This window comes from Lagopus leucura, unplaced genomic scaffold (assembly GCF_019238085.1).
Source record: "Lagopus leucura isolate 7727_CA_CO unplaced genomic scaffold, USGS_WTPT01 Super-Scaffold_100028, whole genome shotgun sequence".
Lineage (NCBI taxonomy): Eukaryota > Metazoa > Chordata > Aves > Galliformes > Phasianidae > Lagopus > Lagopus leucura.
The window spans coordinates 7,853,191-7,869,124 of NW_024962279.1; the positions used below are offsets into that span (position 1 = coordinate 7,853,191).

General features: G+C 51.4%; 1 protein-coding gene across 1 annotated transcript in view; it reads right to left on the reverse strand.

Annotated features, from left to right (window-relative positions):
* PLXND1 (plexin D1) overlaps positions 1-15,934 on the reverse strand; it is a 65,163-nt gene that overhangs the window by 26,342 nt on the left and 22,887 nt on the right. The window contains exons 9-19 of the mRNA XM_042880965.1: positions 15,492-15,596; positions 13,852-13,941; positions 12,956-13,049; positions 10,481-10,644; positions 8,581-8,732; positions 8,321-8,420; positions 5,126-5,265; positions 4,547-4,714; positions 2,284-2,374; positions 1,910-2,185; positions 858-1,007 (exon numbers count right to left, since the gene is read on the reverse strand). Coding sequence (XP_042736899.1) covers positions 858-1,007; positions 1,910-2,185; positions 2,284-2,374; positions 4,547-4,714; positions 5,126-5,265; positions 8,321-8,420; positions 8,581-8,732; positions 10,481-10,644; positions 12,956-13,049; positions 13,852-13,941; positions 15,492-15,596 — 1,530 coding nt within the window. The remainder of the gene's footprint in view (positions 1-857; positions 1,008-1,909; positions 2,186-2,283; positions 2,375-4,546; positions 4,715-5,125; positions 5,266-8,320; positions 8,421-8,580; positions 8,733-10,480; positions 10,645-12,955; positions 13,050-13,851; positions 13,942-15,491; positions 15,597-15,934) is intronic.

Below are 15,934 nucleotides of genomic sequence, written 5' to 3' on the forward strand. Positions count from 1 at the left end.
AGCCACATACGAAGGTTTGGTAAGGGCACACAGAGATGAAAACAAGCTGGTTGTTTAGCTGCTGGCACACTCAATAGCTGTGCAATACTGTAGTGCTGGGTATCATTCCCCTGCTTCCTGAAGGACTTACCCTAAATGGCTTACATCAAACCCAAACTAGCAAACTCAAAAATTCCCTTTTATTCCCAAAGGAGTTTCCCCTTTTCTCAGTTCTCATTAAAAAACAAAATTGCCCTATTTAAAATTTCCATTCATACGACTTAGGAAATTCTCTTACTTCTGCTTTTCCATGTTTTCAGTTTGCAACTGAATTTCATACACAACGAACCACAGCCAGGACACTGGAAAGTCCTCCAGCACGCTGGTGGCACATCGCTGTGCTGGGTTTGGGTCTTCATCTCCACACATAGTTCTTCTGCTGGCCATAAGAGGCCACATAACTGACAGCTGTGTGGAAATCCCCAAACACATTTCACAAGGACCAGAAAGAAAATGACTGCAAGTGGCAAACAACATCACCTGCCTGGGAGTTCACAGTGCCTCACAAGAACTGACAAAATCCCTGCCCACAAATCACAGCTTGACGTCTGACAGCCAGGCACACTACAGACCTTCAACACCCATCACGCCAGGCAGGCTCAGCATCTGCCCTGCAGCACGGGAAGCCCTGGGACGCTGCAGGCATTGCACGCTCTGCCCATCTTTCTGCCCACACAGCTCCCCAGCAGGCTGCTGTCAGTGGACCTGGGCAGCTGTGATGCTGCAGCCCTGCCTGTGCACAGCTCCCCGGCACACGGGGTCTGCAGCACAGAGTCCTGCTGCCCAGCAAGCATGGTCTGCGAGCTGCTGGCACTCACCGTCACAGGCAGCTGCCTTTCCGAGGTGCTCAGTGACTCATTGACAGAGCAATGGATGACCTTGTCCGACACAATCTGAATCTCACAGGAGATAAGGCCGATTTTCACCTGGTACTCGCTGCTCTCCAGGCCCAGGTTGTCAGGCTCTTTCTAAAGACAAAAATAAAACCAGGATGTCAGTCTCCTGAGTGGCAGTTGGAGCAGCAGTAGCTCTTCCTGCTGTATTTTCCCTATTCCCTGCTGGTTTTTCAGATCTGAGAGCACTCTCCCTCTCCAAGAACATTCTTCGAGCACTCCACAGGAAAGCCAGAATTGGACCATTCCCATTTTCCCTCTTTCCCATTCCTCACGGAGCATGGGACATGGGATGAACAAGGCCCTGGTGGAATCTGGGAAGATCTGCTTTTGATCTGCCCTGGCTCAGTGCCACAGATAAGGATCTGAACGCCCACCTGGGAAGGGGAAGGATATACACCAGAGGAGACATGAGGGGATGCGGCTGCGGGGTCTGAGATGGGGAGAGTGCCTGTGGAGCACGTTGCAAGCAGTAAGGATATCCTGCAGGGAACAACGTCCCTTCAATTAGTGCTGCGCATTGTCTAAGCCCCTCTGAACTGCCATACCCCAACTTCCTTGTTAACTGAACTCAATTCAGCAGCCAAAAGTGAGGAATGAGTGACTCATTTCTGCAGGAACAAATATCTATTGTCAGGGCCTTCTGGATAACCTGCCTGACTTTATGCCAGCGCTGCTGTTCTTCTCCATACATGCAGCATTTTATTTAGCTCCTTGCTAAAGGCAGCTCTCTGTGCTCATGCCTTAGCGGGTACCGCCAGCACCGACTGGCTGTGGCTCCTGGTGAGCAGCCAGCAGAGGCAGCAGGCCACGTGTGAGCTGCCTGAGCACGACTCCTGCTGCTCCCGTCCTCACCCACCACCTTTCTCCCCACTGCGTCTGCAGACAGATGCTGCACTGCTCCTTAGGACGCACGGCTTCCCAGCGAGTAGCAGGCAGCACCTGAAGAAGCAGAGCTGTAAATACTGCTCTCTTACATGTATAACCAGTGTCAAGGGCTCGCCAGGGTGGTGCTTGATCCACTTCTCCTTCTTGGCTGTGAAGAACTGGGGGTCAGCGTAGTACTCCAGGCTGAACTTGCTGATGTGCAGGGCCTCCTCCGGGTACATCTCCTCATCCAAAGCTGGGCGATCGTCTGTGTAGAGGCGGCCATTGAGGTAGAAATCGACAGGAGCGGGCTTGCTCCCAGCAGTGATGTTGGAGGCAGCTGGAGAAGGGCAGGTGATCACAGTGTCGGTGTGAACCTTACAGCTCTGGAGACAGGAGAGCACGTGCATCAGAAAAGGCATCCGAGTGCTCTCACCCAGAATCCCTGCTCCCCATTACCAGGTGACATCCAGGGGGCACCCACCGTTTGCTCCCTGCCAATGGCACGGACCACCATAGAGGCATTCTGGACCAGCTCAAAGCCTCTTCCTTCCAGGGTGATGATCCTGCCTCCGCTTCGAAGAGATGGGAAAAAGAGAGAATGATTGCAGAAGAGGTGCCCTTGACAACATGAAGTGTCAAGGTACAACAGCTGGGTCTCACCTCCTGTCATATTCTCAGGGATATTTCCCAGTTATCTGAGCAGAAAATGCAACCCAAAAGCCAAAGGTCTTCTCTTATTTGCCACAGGCATCACACTGCTATTGTAATACGAGGGAAGGGAGGAGGAGCTGCTGCCCTGGTGGAAAGGGGGAGCAGCAGACTGTTCCCTGCTCCCAGTGCCCAGAGGAGCAGCCTCCCTCTGCATTCTTGGGGTACAGAGCACATTGCCCAGGCCATGAGTGTCATAAAAGGCTAATGTGACCACTGAAAGCAGGGGCAAGTGGATATTCCTTTTCCCTGCCCCACAAAGAACTCCTGGGGAGTGAAGAGACTCCTTGTGAGGTTGACATGGATCCTGCATCTCCCAGCCTCTTCAGATTTAGATCAAAACTTGAAAATTGTTTTGTGTTTCAGCTCTGCTGCCTGTGGAATGTGAAATGTGGGCCTCAATATGTAGCCAATTAGTGACAGTAACAAAAGGGCCCTGATGCACACAAGACTCCTAGGCAAAACAAGGGCTGGAGAATGTGTATCAACTCTTCTGCTCCGGACAGCAGAAGCTATCCCCTGAATTTACTTTCCCCTTCCTCCATGTCATGCCCAAAGTTTGGGGTATCTGTAAGGGAACAGCCAGGATTCACAGACCCTATTATCTCAAGACTGTAGGTACAGCACTCTAAATCCATGTCTAACTGTCATGCCTGCAAACTAGTTCACAACTTCTGTTCTGCTTTAAACTTTGCTTACACTGTTCATTTCAGCAATGCTCCCGGATAAATCAGATCCAGCTGAATCTTTGCACAGCTTACTGACCCTTCATGGCCAACACCCCACCAATACCACAGCAGTCAGAATACACAGGCGACCAAGCAGTCTGAGGAGAGGCTGCTGTCTCTCAGTGGTCTGAAATGTGGAGACTGATGTATATATTGAGAAAGCAGACTAAGGTGATGGAGAAATATCCTGGTGGTTTCCCTTGTGACTACGGGCAGTGACATTCTTTCACTGTCTCTGTGTTTAGATACTGCTCTTGCCACTCAGCATAGTTCACAAGCTGGCTGGGAGCTGAGGTTGGCTGAGTCACTGCAGTGCCTTGTTATTAGCTTTCCCACAGCCTGCATCTTTGGCTCTGTGTTTGGGAATGCCGAGACACAGCTCTGCTCCAAGGGGAGCAGCACGTCAGAGCCTGCTGCGTGCCCTGAGCGTGCTGCCTTCACTGCTGCCCTGGGGGCACCGGCCGTTCCTCAGATGTCCTGGTTAGCCAGGTTTGCCAGGCTCCGCAGCTGAGGAAGGTGGGATTTCACCAAAGGAACAGGAGCCAGAGAGCTCCGTGAACAGATGCGAAATGAAAAGCAGCACGCTTTAAAAGTGAAACATGGTGGCCTTGGGGAGCACTGAATACTGAAATAACAAATCACAGCCTATTCTCCAGAAGTTTAATTAACAAAAAAAATCTTCGGGTCTCACAGATCCCTCCATCTGAAACTCCCTAAAGCACATACCAGGTGCAGACAGTACAAGCACCACAGTTGACCTTTTCCCATGTCCAGTGTGCACTGAAATGAACTACAGCCAGTCCTAGTGTTCAAGATCTCTTCTTCTCAAGAGCCAGGTTGCCCTGCATCATCCAGACAGTGCCCTGCAATGCCTCTTCTGTACATGCCTGCAAGGCAACGGGCCAGACCCAGCAGAAAGCCCTTCCTCCCTGCTGGATCCTCTCCTCCCAGCCTCGGGCCAACCCCCTCCTTTGCAGGCAGATGCAGACATCATGAGCCTGCTCTGAAATGGAAGTCATGCTGCTGCAGCAGCACACTGCAGGGCCCAGATAACATATGAGACCTCCTGGTTGTGTTTTGATACTGCTGGTGCTCTGGGCATATGATGTGCATGGGAGCTGCTCTGTGCTGGGATGGCTCAGAGCAGAGAGCTCACACTGCCTGCAAGGGGCTACACTAGGATATTCCAATCAGTTCTGTGATGAGGGTGCAACATTCACATTTGCATTCTGCAAAATTTCAACAAAAGCCACAAAAAGAAGACAAATCCTGGTAGAACCAGCTGTTTCTGTTAGAGGGGAATCTCACCTAATTTGGCTCTTTTTTGGGTTGATGTCTGTTACTACTGGGTTCTTCTCGTACTTGAACGTGATGTTGTAGCTGGCACAGGACCTGCCCTCGAATTGCACGCAGACTCGCACAGCCGTGGTGAGCTCCGCAGACGGCATCGTGCAGGTGATGGTGCTGTCATTGCGGCTGCACAGGGAGAGGCAGGGTGAGCTGCAAAGAGCCAGGGGCAGTACGGCAGGGGCTGGGGACCAGGGGGCTGAGCTTCCCAAAGAAGGGACAGGCAAGGAGGAGTTTCAAGTCACACGCCTGTTATCGACATTACCCATGTATGCCATTCTGAGCATACACTATCCCAGGCTGCCAGACTAACTTCCCATATAGTCAACAGACAAAGGGCAGGCTCCCGCTTCTCCCCAGTGACACTACAGGAACCAGTGGGCTGCAGCAGCTATGGGACCTTGGCTGGGCAGGGATCCTATGCTAGCAGCGCCATGCAGAGCCTCCCTCTCAAAACCCAGCTCTTCCTGACTTACTGGGGATGATATCAACACTATCAGTGCCTGTTACTAGTTCAGCATCAGGCAGACCCGTTCCCACCTGAGGTCTGTGCACTGCTTGGAGCTGTTGACGAGGACACGGAGCTCAGAGCCCACATCCAGCCAGCTGCCTCTGATGGTCACTCTGGTCCCTCCAGCCTTCGGGCCATTCTGGGGAGCTATGGACCGCACCATGGGAAGCTAGAGACAGAGGAGACATTTCTCAGTAGTGTTCTAGCCTGGTAAACTGGACACTCCAGAGCATACATGGGAATTGCTGCAGTAAATTTAAGCATCCAGCATTGCCAGGCTCTCAAACAGCAGCACAGTAAAAGCTTTGGCTGGCTTGGTTTCAGAACAAGGAGAGAGTTACAAGCACTGAGGAGCAAGACTGTACAAAATCAACAGTCCCAAGGCTCCCGGTATAAATGACACGAGTTCATTTATACCCAGGAGCCCAGGTGCCACCACTCTCTTGAGAACTCCAGTGCAGAATCCAGAGCTGGAAGGCAGCTCATGATCCATCATGAAAGGAAATTCATTGCAACTCCCACCATTTCTACCCTTCAGATCCATCTGCTTCTCAGTGCAAAGCCAGTATTAAAGCCCTGTTGGACAACAGCCTTGAGATCTCTGAAAACTGCCACCTGATTCCAGATAACAGTCTCAAATCTGCTCTTAAGGAAGCTTCAAATCCCAGTCTCCTGAGGCTACAGAAACTAAGGGGGAAGTTACTTTGCCTCTCACCATATTCAGCAGAAATTACCATGTTTGTTATCTTCATTTGCAGCCCCTGGAAATCTCCCTGAGACTCATGAGCCTGAGGCCCTGATGACTAATGCAGTGCTGAGCCTGCACGCCACCGCACTGCCCCAGAAGAGTCATCTGGGCAACCTTCCTGCTGGGGCTCGGATAGAACACCGAGGGCACAGCGAGTAATTACTTCAAGAACCCTGCATAAACGGCTCGGTAATCCCCTGTCAAGCCCTCCCAGACCCCGGAGGCAGCGGAACTCGCGGCTCAGGGCTGCGCAGCGCTCACCGCTCCTCCTCACCTCGTCCGCCCCCGGCGGCTGCAGCCCGTGCTGGTGAGCGGCTCCGTCCGCCTGGCACTCATCTCCTTCCCTGTCAGTCTCAGCCGCACAAACACGATTATTAATAGCTATCCTTGCCCTTGTCCTACACTCACGCTGCTTCCATCCCTCTCCAGCCGTTTCCTCTGTTGTTTCTGATCATTACCCATTTCCATGAGATTCATTTTGTTAATTTGTATTTCCCCGAGTGTCTGTAGGCAGCTGTCTCCTGCCCTTGGCCCCAAACCTACGTATTCAAGTGTGCAGCTACAACAACAGAGAGGATTATTCCTGCTCCCCAAAGCCTCCAGTTCTTTTCCTCAGCAACAGCAAGTGGCTGCTGCTCCCTACACCCTGCCAGCACCGATTGCTTTGCAAATTCAGTTCATTGTGCAAATTCAGATAATCCAGAGACCACTAGAATGCCCTGGAAAAGTCTGGAATGCATTTCAGCCTCCTCCTTGTCAGAATTACAGCCAAACTCTCTCTGTCTAACAGTGTCTATGAAGGACACAGCATCAATACCAATACCAAAGAGTATCTGTTATTTTACAAAGGACCAGTACTTCTTTGGAAAGGCTGTTCTAGAAGTCCTGTAGTCTTTTCTAGGTAAACTGGTATTACTGCTCATGCTCGGATCTTACTGACAACAGCTTTGTGTGGTGCAGTCTACATGCACACAGAGCAGGGCATCATCTCATCTGTTGTCCAAACTTTGCTGAGAAAAAGGCTGACCAGGCTGAGACACATAGACGTGAGGCAGCTTTCTGCTGCACCATGTTGCAAAAACAGCTCCTGTCCATGCTCCCCAGGAGCAGCAGCCTTCATCATCAGCCTGCTGGGATCCAGCACAGACTGGCCTCAAGTTCACAGACTGGCTGTTGTTTTCTTGCTTTATTTGGTGCTTCTACAGGTGCTTCCTGAGGGAGTTTTTCCTTGCACGCTAAGAAGCTGCTGAGCTTTTTCCACCCTTCAAGTCCTTCTCACTTTGTCAACAAAACAATTGGTGCTGCAGCAGGTGATGGATGCCTTTGCTAGAGGCAGCACACATATCCTGATGACTCAGGCCCCAGAAATCTCAAATCCCAGGTTACTTACAGGGGGGTACCCTATTTCTACCACACTGTATGATCTCCTAAATGTTTTGAAGGTGAACAGAAATTTCTGGAAACTGTGGGAATGGGTCCCACAGCAGTCGCCCTCCAGGAAAGAGCACTGAGCCAGCTCTGGCCATGCCATCCCCTCCCCAGCGCTCTTCCTGATGGCTGTTGCCAGCCATGGCTGTCTGTGCCAACCCAAACACCGAACACACCACCAGTTACAAGCGTGAGGATGGTGCTCCACCATCCCATCCTAAATTCCTCACAGGAGCTACCAGGAATCAAATGCTATTTCCTGGGGCTCAAGTCTTCCCTCAAGCCTCTAGACTGCAGTGTAGTCTATTCTTCCCCAGCAAAAGCAACAGCATAAGCACAGACTCCGAGTAAGCAGCATGCTCTTGGCACCCATCCCGTTGTGTTTGCCCTGGATGCATGGGGCTACTCATGAATAGCATCTAGCCAGAGATGAGGGTGCTTGTAAGAAAGAGAAGAGCTACATGGAATTAGTTTAGGTTTATAGAGATGAAAGTCATCTCTGTGCAGTTGCACAGTACAGATCTATAAAGGGCTTTTCTTTTCATAATGACACGGGATTCTCATGTGAAAACTAAGACAAACTCTGCAACAAAAAACATAAGCAATTCCAAGCAATTCATGGTACCTAGCTTACATAGCAAGAGACTCTGCAATTCATATAAAGTCTCACAAGTCGCAACAGCCCTTTTGTAAAAGAAAAGGAAGAAAATGAACTCCTCTTATATAGCGGGAGAAACAGAGATGCAAGTAGGGCAACTGAGGAACCATCTCAAGAGTTGAGAACAGAAGCCGAATTTCTCGATACAAGCAGCGCACTGTGACACCTCGGCTGCAGTTCTGCTTCTCGCTCTCATGCCTGGGTTTGCCGATATTGTTCTGGTGACTATAGATCAGAAAACACATCAGCTGCTCTTCATGGTCTCTGACAAGTTTTGCCTTAGAACCTCTTTCTTGAGCTGGGGGCTTGGAGGACCAAGGCTTGTTTAAGGGGTACGAGGAATGTAAGCGTGAGGGTCACCGCAGAAGCCTCCACAAGGCAGTTACTCACCATATAGGAGTACCGCTCCCGAGACTTCCCTTCCCGGCTGACATTAACTGTTACCACGTCAGCAAACGCCTCCTGAGCCGCCCCGGTCTGGCACACGATCCTGCAGGCAGAAGGTTTGTGCAGCACTGGGCAGAGCCGCGGCTCTTCCTGCAGCGCTGGGCTCCGCTCCCGGCCGCCCACCCCGCGCCCTGGCCGCCCCCGGGGCCGCCGAGGCCAAACCGCCGCCGCACCGTCCCGCCTCGCCGCGCCCTGGCACTCACGCCTCGGAGACGACGTATCTGCCTGGCAGCGGCACGCAGGGCACGCTCCCAATCCTGATGGCCCCGCGGATGTCGCTGAAGCGGCGGCCCAGGTTCCTCCCTCGGATGGTCAGCAGAGTGCCCCCCTCCAGCGGCCCACGCAGCGGCTCGATCTGTGGCACCAAGGGAGAGGTTGGAGGAGAACCTCCTTCGGTCCTGAGCTGTCCTGTCCCCGTGCCCGTGTTCCCTTGGCCTTGGTGAAGAAGGCCAACCCGCTGCCCATGCTGCGGCTCTCTGCGGCGCCACCAAAACTCTGCCCACGCTGCGGTTTGCAAACAAGAAAGTGACACGCTTCTGGGCAGCTTTGGTACGGGGGCTTGGCTGGGGGTTACTCCAGCTCCAAACACATCCAGGGTGAATGATCGTGCCTTCTCACCACACGGAGGTGGGATAGAGACAAACCTGGAGACACAGAAACCTAGAGCAGGGGTGTTACTGCACTGGGAAGAGGCGGTCCTGCTGCTGCATTTTTATACACAGCAGGGTCTTTCATGACAAAAAGAAGAAAAAAAGGGATATCTGGCCAGCATCCCTGCAACTGGTGACATAGGACACATCTAATGACTCAAGAAAGCTGGTCCCTATCCATCTCCAGCCATCACTGCTTTTTCACCTGGCATTTCTGACCTCATGCTACAATGAAGAGGAAACCGCCAGTATTACTTCCTCACCAAATGGGTTACATAAATCCCTTCCATTTTTCCCTTTGCAGATGCGACGGCAAACCATAGCAGTGCAATTGTAAACCGCCTGGTGACACCAACCAGTACCAGAGTGCATTTGGTGAGGTTACGTCCCAAGGCTGCTGTCAGCACATCCCAGCATCAGCCATGCATGGCAGCTCCTTCCCCACGCAGGGCTGACCACTGCCTGCCACCAGCCTTGGTATCCTTGCTCACCCACCAAAATGCTCCGTGCCTGCAGGAGGGCTCTGAGAGGCCTTATCTGCTTGTGTGACTCCAAAAGATATGGATTTACCATCTACTAATGAAATAGCAACAGAGTTCCATGGCACTTTGTGCCCAAACTGTGGTTTCCTTCTGTTATTTTCTGGCAAGGTGCTGATAATGCTCAAGGTGCATTAGGGAAGGATTGGCTCATGGAGCAACGGCTCTCTCCCACGATGACAAGAGGGAAGAGGCAGGCAGGGGGGGGTCCCTGCAGTCCCTCTGTGTAGCATTACAGCACATGGAAGTTGAGCAGTTATAACCACATGCCTCCCAAGAACAGAAACCCTGTATTACGAGGACCACGTTAGCTGCTTTCCCTCTCGAGCCTCCTCTCCTCTCCTAGTGAGTTTAGGATCTGCTCCGTTTAGTTTCTTTTCTACTCATCGTGGACAAATTTTTTTTGTCTCACACCATTTCTCTAAGAAAAACCCCCGATCCAAAAACCTCCCCAAACAACTGCAGTTTAAATAAAATTTGTTTCAAAATGCATAATGCCAAAGGCCTCTCCATCACTATTAATCTCAGCAGAGCTGCAGAGCATGTGTCTGGAGATAGGGCTCACCATTCATCTTCCAGCTGTGCTCCACTAAATGCTATTTCTGATAAGAATCCTTCAGCTGATCCTACAAATTCTTCTTGCTTTACCAACCCCAGGACCCCTAGTACATTTTGACTGTGCTGTTATTGTTTTTCCTGCTATCATGAAGAAGATTGAATCTTGTCATTAGTGACATGATTTTGGAATGTGGTGTTCTATTTTCAGGTGACTCAACAGCAAAAAAGCTCAGTGAATAATTCCCACTGGTCTTGACCTTGCCTCGTGTCAGGGCTACAGCGCAGCTCCCAGCCAGGGACAGCACAGCCAGCACCTGCTCTGCCCCACATCTCCTCCGCGCTCCTCCACGTCTCACCTTCTTAATCTCAGGAGCTGGACACACGTCTGAGGGCTGCGGGGACTCAGTGCTCAGCCTGCAGCTGGAGCTGCTCTCACTCCAGACGCACCGATGCCCCAGGTCCTCCCTGCCCAGGCACTGGGAGCAGTCAGCACTTCCCGTCGCGCAGTTGTACACCTCCACTACACCACAAGAGACAAGAGAAAATGTGAGCTTCTGGGCCTGATTATCTCATAGCTTCGCTTAGCTTTAGGCAGTAAGGAAAGCCCCCACAGCTATATTAACCAACCAGCAGCTGAAATCCAGTGGAATAGCAGAAGTGCCTGCACACACAGCAAAGATGAGGCAGCGTTTGGCTGCCATCCTGCAGAACTCCCAGAAGGACTGGGCGCCTGTTATCATCACAATATAATTTAGCACTTTCTTTTCCTTTTCTCCTCCTACGAAGAGCAAACCACACTCAAACTCAGAACCTTTTGTCAATCTACGCTACATGTTTCCAATTCTCCACATCCGCACGGGAAGCTGCTTGACAAGGCTGGCTCCATCATTTAGCACAGCAATCACATCGCTTCCATGCTCTGGGACAAAAATGTGATTGTTATAATGCTTTGTACAATGTTTACATTCCCTTTCCGCTCAGTGATCATAGGCACTCTTCATCAACTTCTCCTTTCAGATCTGCTTAGCTTCCAAATTGTTTTCCTACAAGACTTTCACCTCTTCATCAGCCAGTGCCATAGGTTATGTTTCCTTTCCAGCCCAAAGCCTTCTGCCACCGGAGTGTGGGCATCCGCTGAGATAAACAGCCAGAAACATTCAGGAAACGATGCTTTCACACCCTTTTTCCCAGAGGAGAGTTTGCAGAAGAACATAAAATAAAGCAACACTCATGTGTGACACTTACGCTGACAGGAAGATCTCAAAGTGCTTCATAAACAACTAACAAGTCTCTCAGCCCTCATCGTTCTACCTGTGCTTATCCCAGTGAAACGCCACTGGCACAAAGGAGCTCCCACTCTCCACAAAAAGCTGTTTATCTCACTTCAGTTTGTGCCTACCGGAGAGTTACACTGGCTGGCCTTCCACCCAACAGCAGCCAGCTGGAATTCCTTCAGTGAGCCACCAAAACACAGTTACAGTAAAGGCTAATAAGTATCAGGAAACACCAGAAAACAACAGTAACTCATTAGAGTCAGTACAAAAGACACACTTATTTTGGCGAGGCAAGTCTTCATCTCTGCTTGCAAGTGCCCCCAATTCAGCTGCATCAATCTGCTCAAGGCAAGGAGGAGCCAGGAAACTACAGCAGTCCCACGGGACTCCAAATATTCTGGCAAATTCAAACTGATGTCAGTACAGGGCACAGAAGCCAACCCCTTCTCCTGCAGGAGGAGATGTGGATTCCTCTCTATGCCCTGCCTTAATGCTCCCAGCAACACACGTGGAATTCACAATCCTCCACTGCATATCAGAATGATCTTAGCTCAAATCACCTTTTTCTCCGTATCGAATCACTTACCGCTCTGTAACTCAAAAAAATAAAAAATGACACTTTCTTCTTTCTGCTAGGAAACTATGGCTCATGCTTATGTGGATATTTCAAAAGCTTTACAAGATACATCTCCTTCACACACTGGGATTTACTATGGGAAAATCTTTTTATCCAGGGTCAGTGACTGATGGTGCTGTTTCCCGACGTTCTACAGCCACCCTCCAAAGATAATCCCGTATTTAAGGACATAGTCCTCTTTTGCATCTAGTACAGATCAATACCTTGTGTAGAACTGCTAACGCTAGTGAGAGGAAGGGCCCCAAAGATGCTGCACACAGCCATAGCATTCAGCCGGGTGTAGCAGCGGGGCTCTGGCCAGGCAGGGAGCAGAGGCTGTTGTGCAAGCTCTGGCGCTGCAGGCTGGGCTGGGCTCATCCTATCTAAATGCCTTGTTTTGGGTGCATTTCTCATCTGACTTTTTGCCTTCCAGTTTGCTGATGTAGCAAGGGCTTTTTTAGGAATCCAAGCATTCTTCCCAGAGACAGAGTGGGATGGTTGAAATGCATCTACACATTTCATACTTTGTCAGCACAGGAGAAAAAAAAAAGTCTCAATTTTTACAGCTTGCTGAGTTTCGATGCCACAGCCTTGGGCAATGACAGGGCCTTTCCCCGTCCCTTATCTGCTCAGGACACATTCCTCTGCTGACCTGGGACACTCCCTGCCCTGTGCTGAGCCCCCACGCTCTCCATCCCACGCACTGCAGGAGGCCAACAACATGCTCAAGGACAGGGATTGAGTTTGCCCGAGTGTAAAGTGAGTGTTCATCTGTCTGGTTTCTGCGCACATGTCTGCACACCCACAGGTCTGGGTAAACGTGCTTTGTGCATGTGCTGGAGAGAAAAGGAAGGGCTATGCCCACGATATCTCCTGAGCCATTAAACTTTGCCAGGATTTTGGGATCATTCATACTGACCAGATGGGAACAGAACTCAAACCTGTCATCATCTCTGGACTGTCGATAAATCTGTCTGGTCTGTCCTTCAGCTGAAGGTTTATTGGGAAGAGATGGCTTTTTTCTGACGTGTGGAGCTGCAGGAAAACAGCAGTGAACAAAAGCTAAGGACATTCAGTAAAACACAAGGTTATATGCACACACTGCACTGACTAATATTGCTTGGTGCCCCTCCTAGCCCTGCTTCTCAGAACAGCATGGTCTCATTGGTAGCAGAAGGAAAGAAGGGGAAGAGTATTTTCTCTTTCAGTTGTTTTGTTGGTCTCAGCAGAAGGTAAACAAGCACCGCACACACTGTGATGAGAGCCTAGCTCTGCTTTGATGACACTTTTAGTAGAAACAGACAGGACAATTAAAAGCCTGGCCAGCCTGCTCCTGTTCAGTGCTGGGCCATGATACAGGGTTTGCAGGTGACGGGGAGGGGAAGTGCTCCTCTCTGGCCTCTCAGTATTCCCACTGGCAGGAGCCCAAATGCTTGCTGCATTTCAGAAAAGCGATTTGTCCTGCAGAAACTGCGCACCGCTCTTTGGTGAGCGTCTGAGCATTTTCTCAGACCAAATCCTATTTCAGAAGTAAAGAGCCAGAATTAGCAGCACTGGAAGGTGGCCAGAATTTTGTCTGCGTTACTGAACTTTTCCATTTAACAAGATGAACCAGGCAGCTCCTTTCCAGAGTCCCAGCAGAGCAGGGCTGAGCCAGCAGCACGCAGCAAGCCCCTGCTTGGGGCACTAACCTGCTTCGTGCTTCTTCAGCTGGCAGTGCAGGCAGAGCAGGAGGAGGGGAGAGGGTCTCAATCCCTCTCTGGGGGGCCAAGGGATGATTTCCCAGCTCTGGTCCTGCCCTGCAGCACCAGGGGCTCACGGCCATACCCTGACTCACCAACACATGGACACATTCCACAGCAGAGGAGTTCACCCAGCGGGCTTCAAACGTCCTCTCCACTCCAAAGTGGCACTCCAGGGCCGTCTCCTGGGGAAGGGAAGACAACAGCTGAAGGACCACAGCAAGCGTGCTCTGCAGTTCTGCACCACCATCAATGGATGCAACAAGTGCTATGACTTCCTTAGGTTCTGCCACGAATGCCTGGGCTGCACAATGGTCAGAGAAATCACAACCCAACACTGCCAACAGGGCTGGGCTCTGCTCCTGGCTAATCCCGCTCTTTTAGTGTGGTGGCAGAGCTGCCTGGCTCCTGCGTGTCCTGCATGCTATTGCAAGCACGCTGGCATGGGGCAGCCCTGACACAATCCAGAGCCACGGCCTGCACCCTGTCACGGCCTCAGACCATCGTTTAGAGCTTGGCTTGTCACACACGGAGGGCCAACGCATCCCCTGCAGCTGCGCCTGCACCAGCCCAGACACCAACAGGGACCTGGGCTCAAAGCCACCTTTCTTCTGCTCCCAACATCTGCACAGAGTAGATCTCTAATTCAGATGAGGATCTAGCTGGGAGGATGTTCAAAAGCAGATTTTCAGTGCTGCTTTACTGATAACACAAGGGATGATATCCAGCCTCAAGTTACTGTCATGCCCCATCGGTCAGGTAGAACTCCTATCTCCAAGCAGGCTGCTGCTCTGCTGCTACTGAGGTCTAGTTGCTCCTTTAACAATGGACAGATCTGACAACAGAGATTAAAGAAATCTGCGGTCTCCTGGCACGGAGGGGAAAGGGAGCCTCACTGTGCAGAAAACCCAGCCCACTGAGGCAGGAAGGGATCCCAGTGGTGCCCCAGGATGGCCCGCAGATGGTGGCAAAAGGAAGTGGGGCCCCAGCAGTCACCCCTGGGGATGGAGGAGCTTCAGCCCCTTTCCTGCTGACTTCATTTCCTATCAGGTTACGTGTGGTATGGCTTCCTCTCCAGCCACCTCCAGCATCCACAGAGGAAGAAGGATTTCTTGGCCTTTTTTGCTGACTGCAGAGGAGCACATCCGTGCTCACAAAGGCTGGACCTCAAGCAGGAAGCGGCAGTGCAGGCTGGGCCAGGGGAGCTCGTTGGGTCACACAGCTCCTCCCATCCTTCCAAACCCTTTCTCAGAGGGTTTCTTCTCGAGGAAGAAGAGTCCCCTGGCTGCATGGCATATGAGCACTGTCCATATGCATGCTGCAAATCAGCCCCAGAAGCTCTATTGAAGACTTGACCTGAAATGACAGAGCACTCTTCTACAAATACCAGAGCTCAGTCACATGTTTTCCCAGTGCCCAGCTTTCCTAGCTGAAATTCCTCTGAATCCTCGTGGTATGAACATCTCAGAAAGCAGCACTGGATGTCCACTCCCATTTTTTGCTCTACTACAATTTTCATGTCACAAAACCTTCCAGAAAGAATGCTTTCACACGCAAAAAGTGGCTCTGCAGTGACTGCCAGAAGCTAACATGGGGGCCTGGGGCCATTGCCCACCCTGAAGCAGAACCCACCCTGCATTCAGATGCCCTGCAGTCGATCCCACCCCAGCTCAGATAACCAAGTTGGCTCGTCTGAGCCTTCCCATTCCCTCACCTACCTCAGAATCTCACCTACCTCAGAGAAGATCGTGTTGGCCAGTGTGATCGTGATGTCTCGCGACATTCCCGTGGGCATTGGGTCCAGCGGGGCTGGTACAATCTGTGGGCAGTCAATTTTCTTCTGCACAGACATGGGAAGAAAAAAAGAGAATGTTAGAGGGTGCATTCTGATCATCTGCAGTGATTCTGCATCTCCATCCTTCTGCACTGGGAGAGATGTACTCCTTGCCAAAGCACAACCCTGCATGCACTTCACCGCTGCCAGTCCGGGCAGCTCACTCATTGCACACACCCAGGGGTAGGAGCTGCGGATGGAGTGACACTGCAGGGGTGCGATGCATCCCATGAGGGCAGCTCTGCAGACCCTCCTGCTGGCTGGGAGCTGATGTCTCATCCACGGCCACACGTGTTTCTTCAACCCCTGCAGGGATTTCCCTTCCTGCAGTCTCCCTCCCGCAC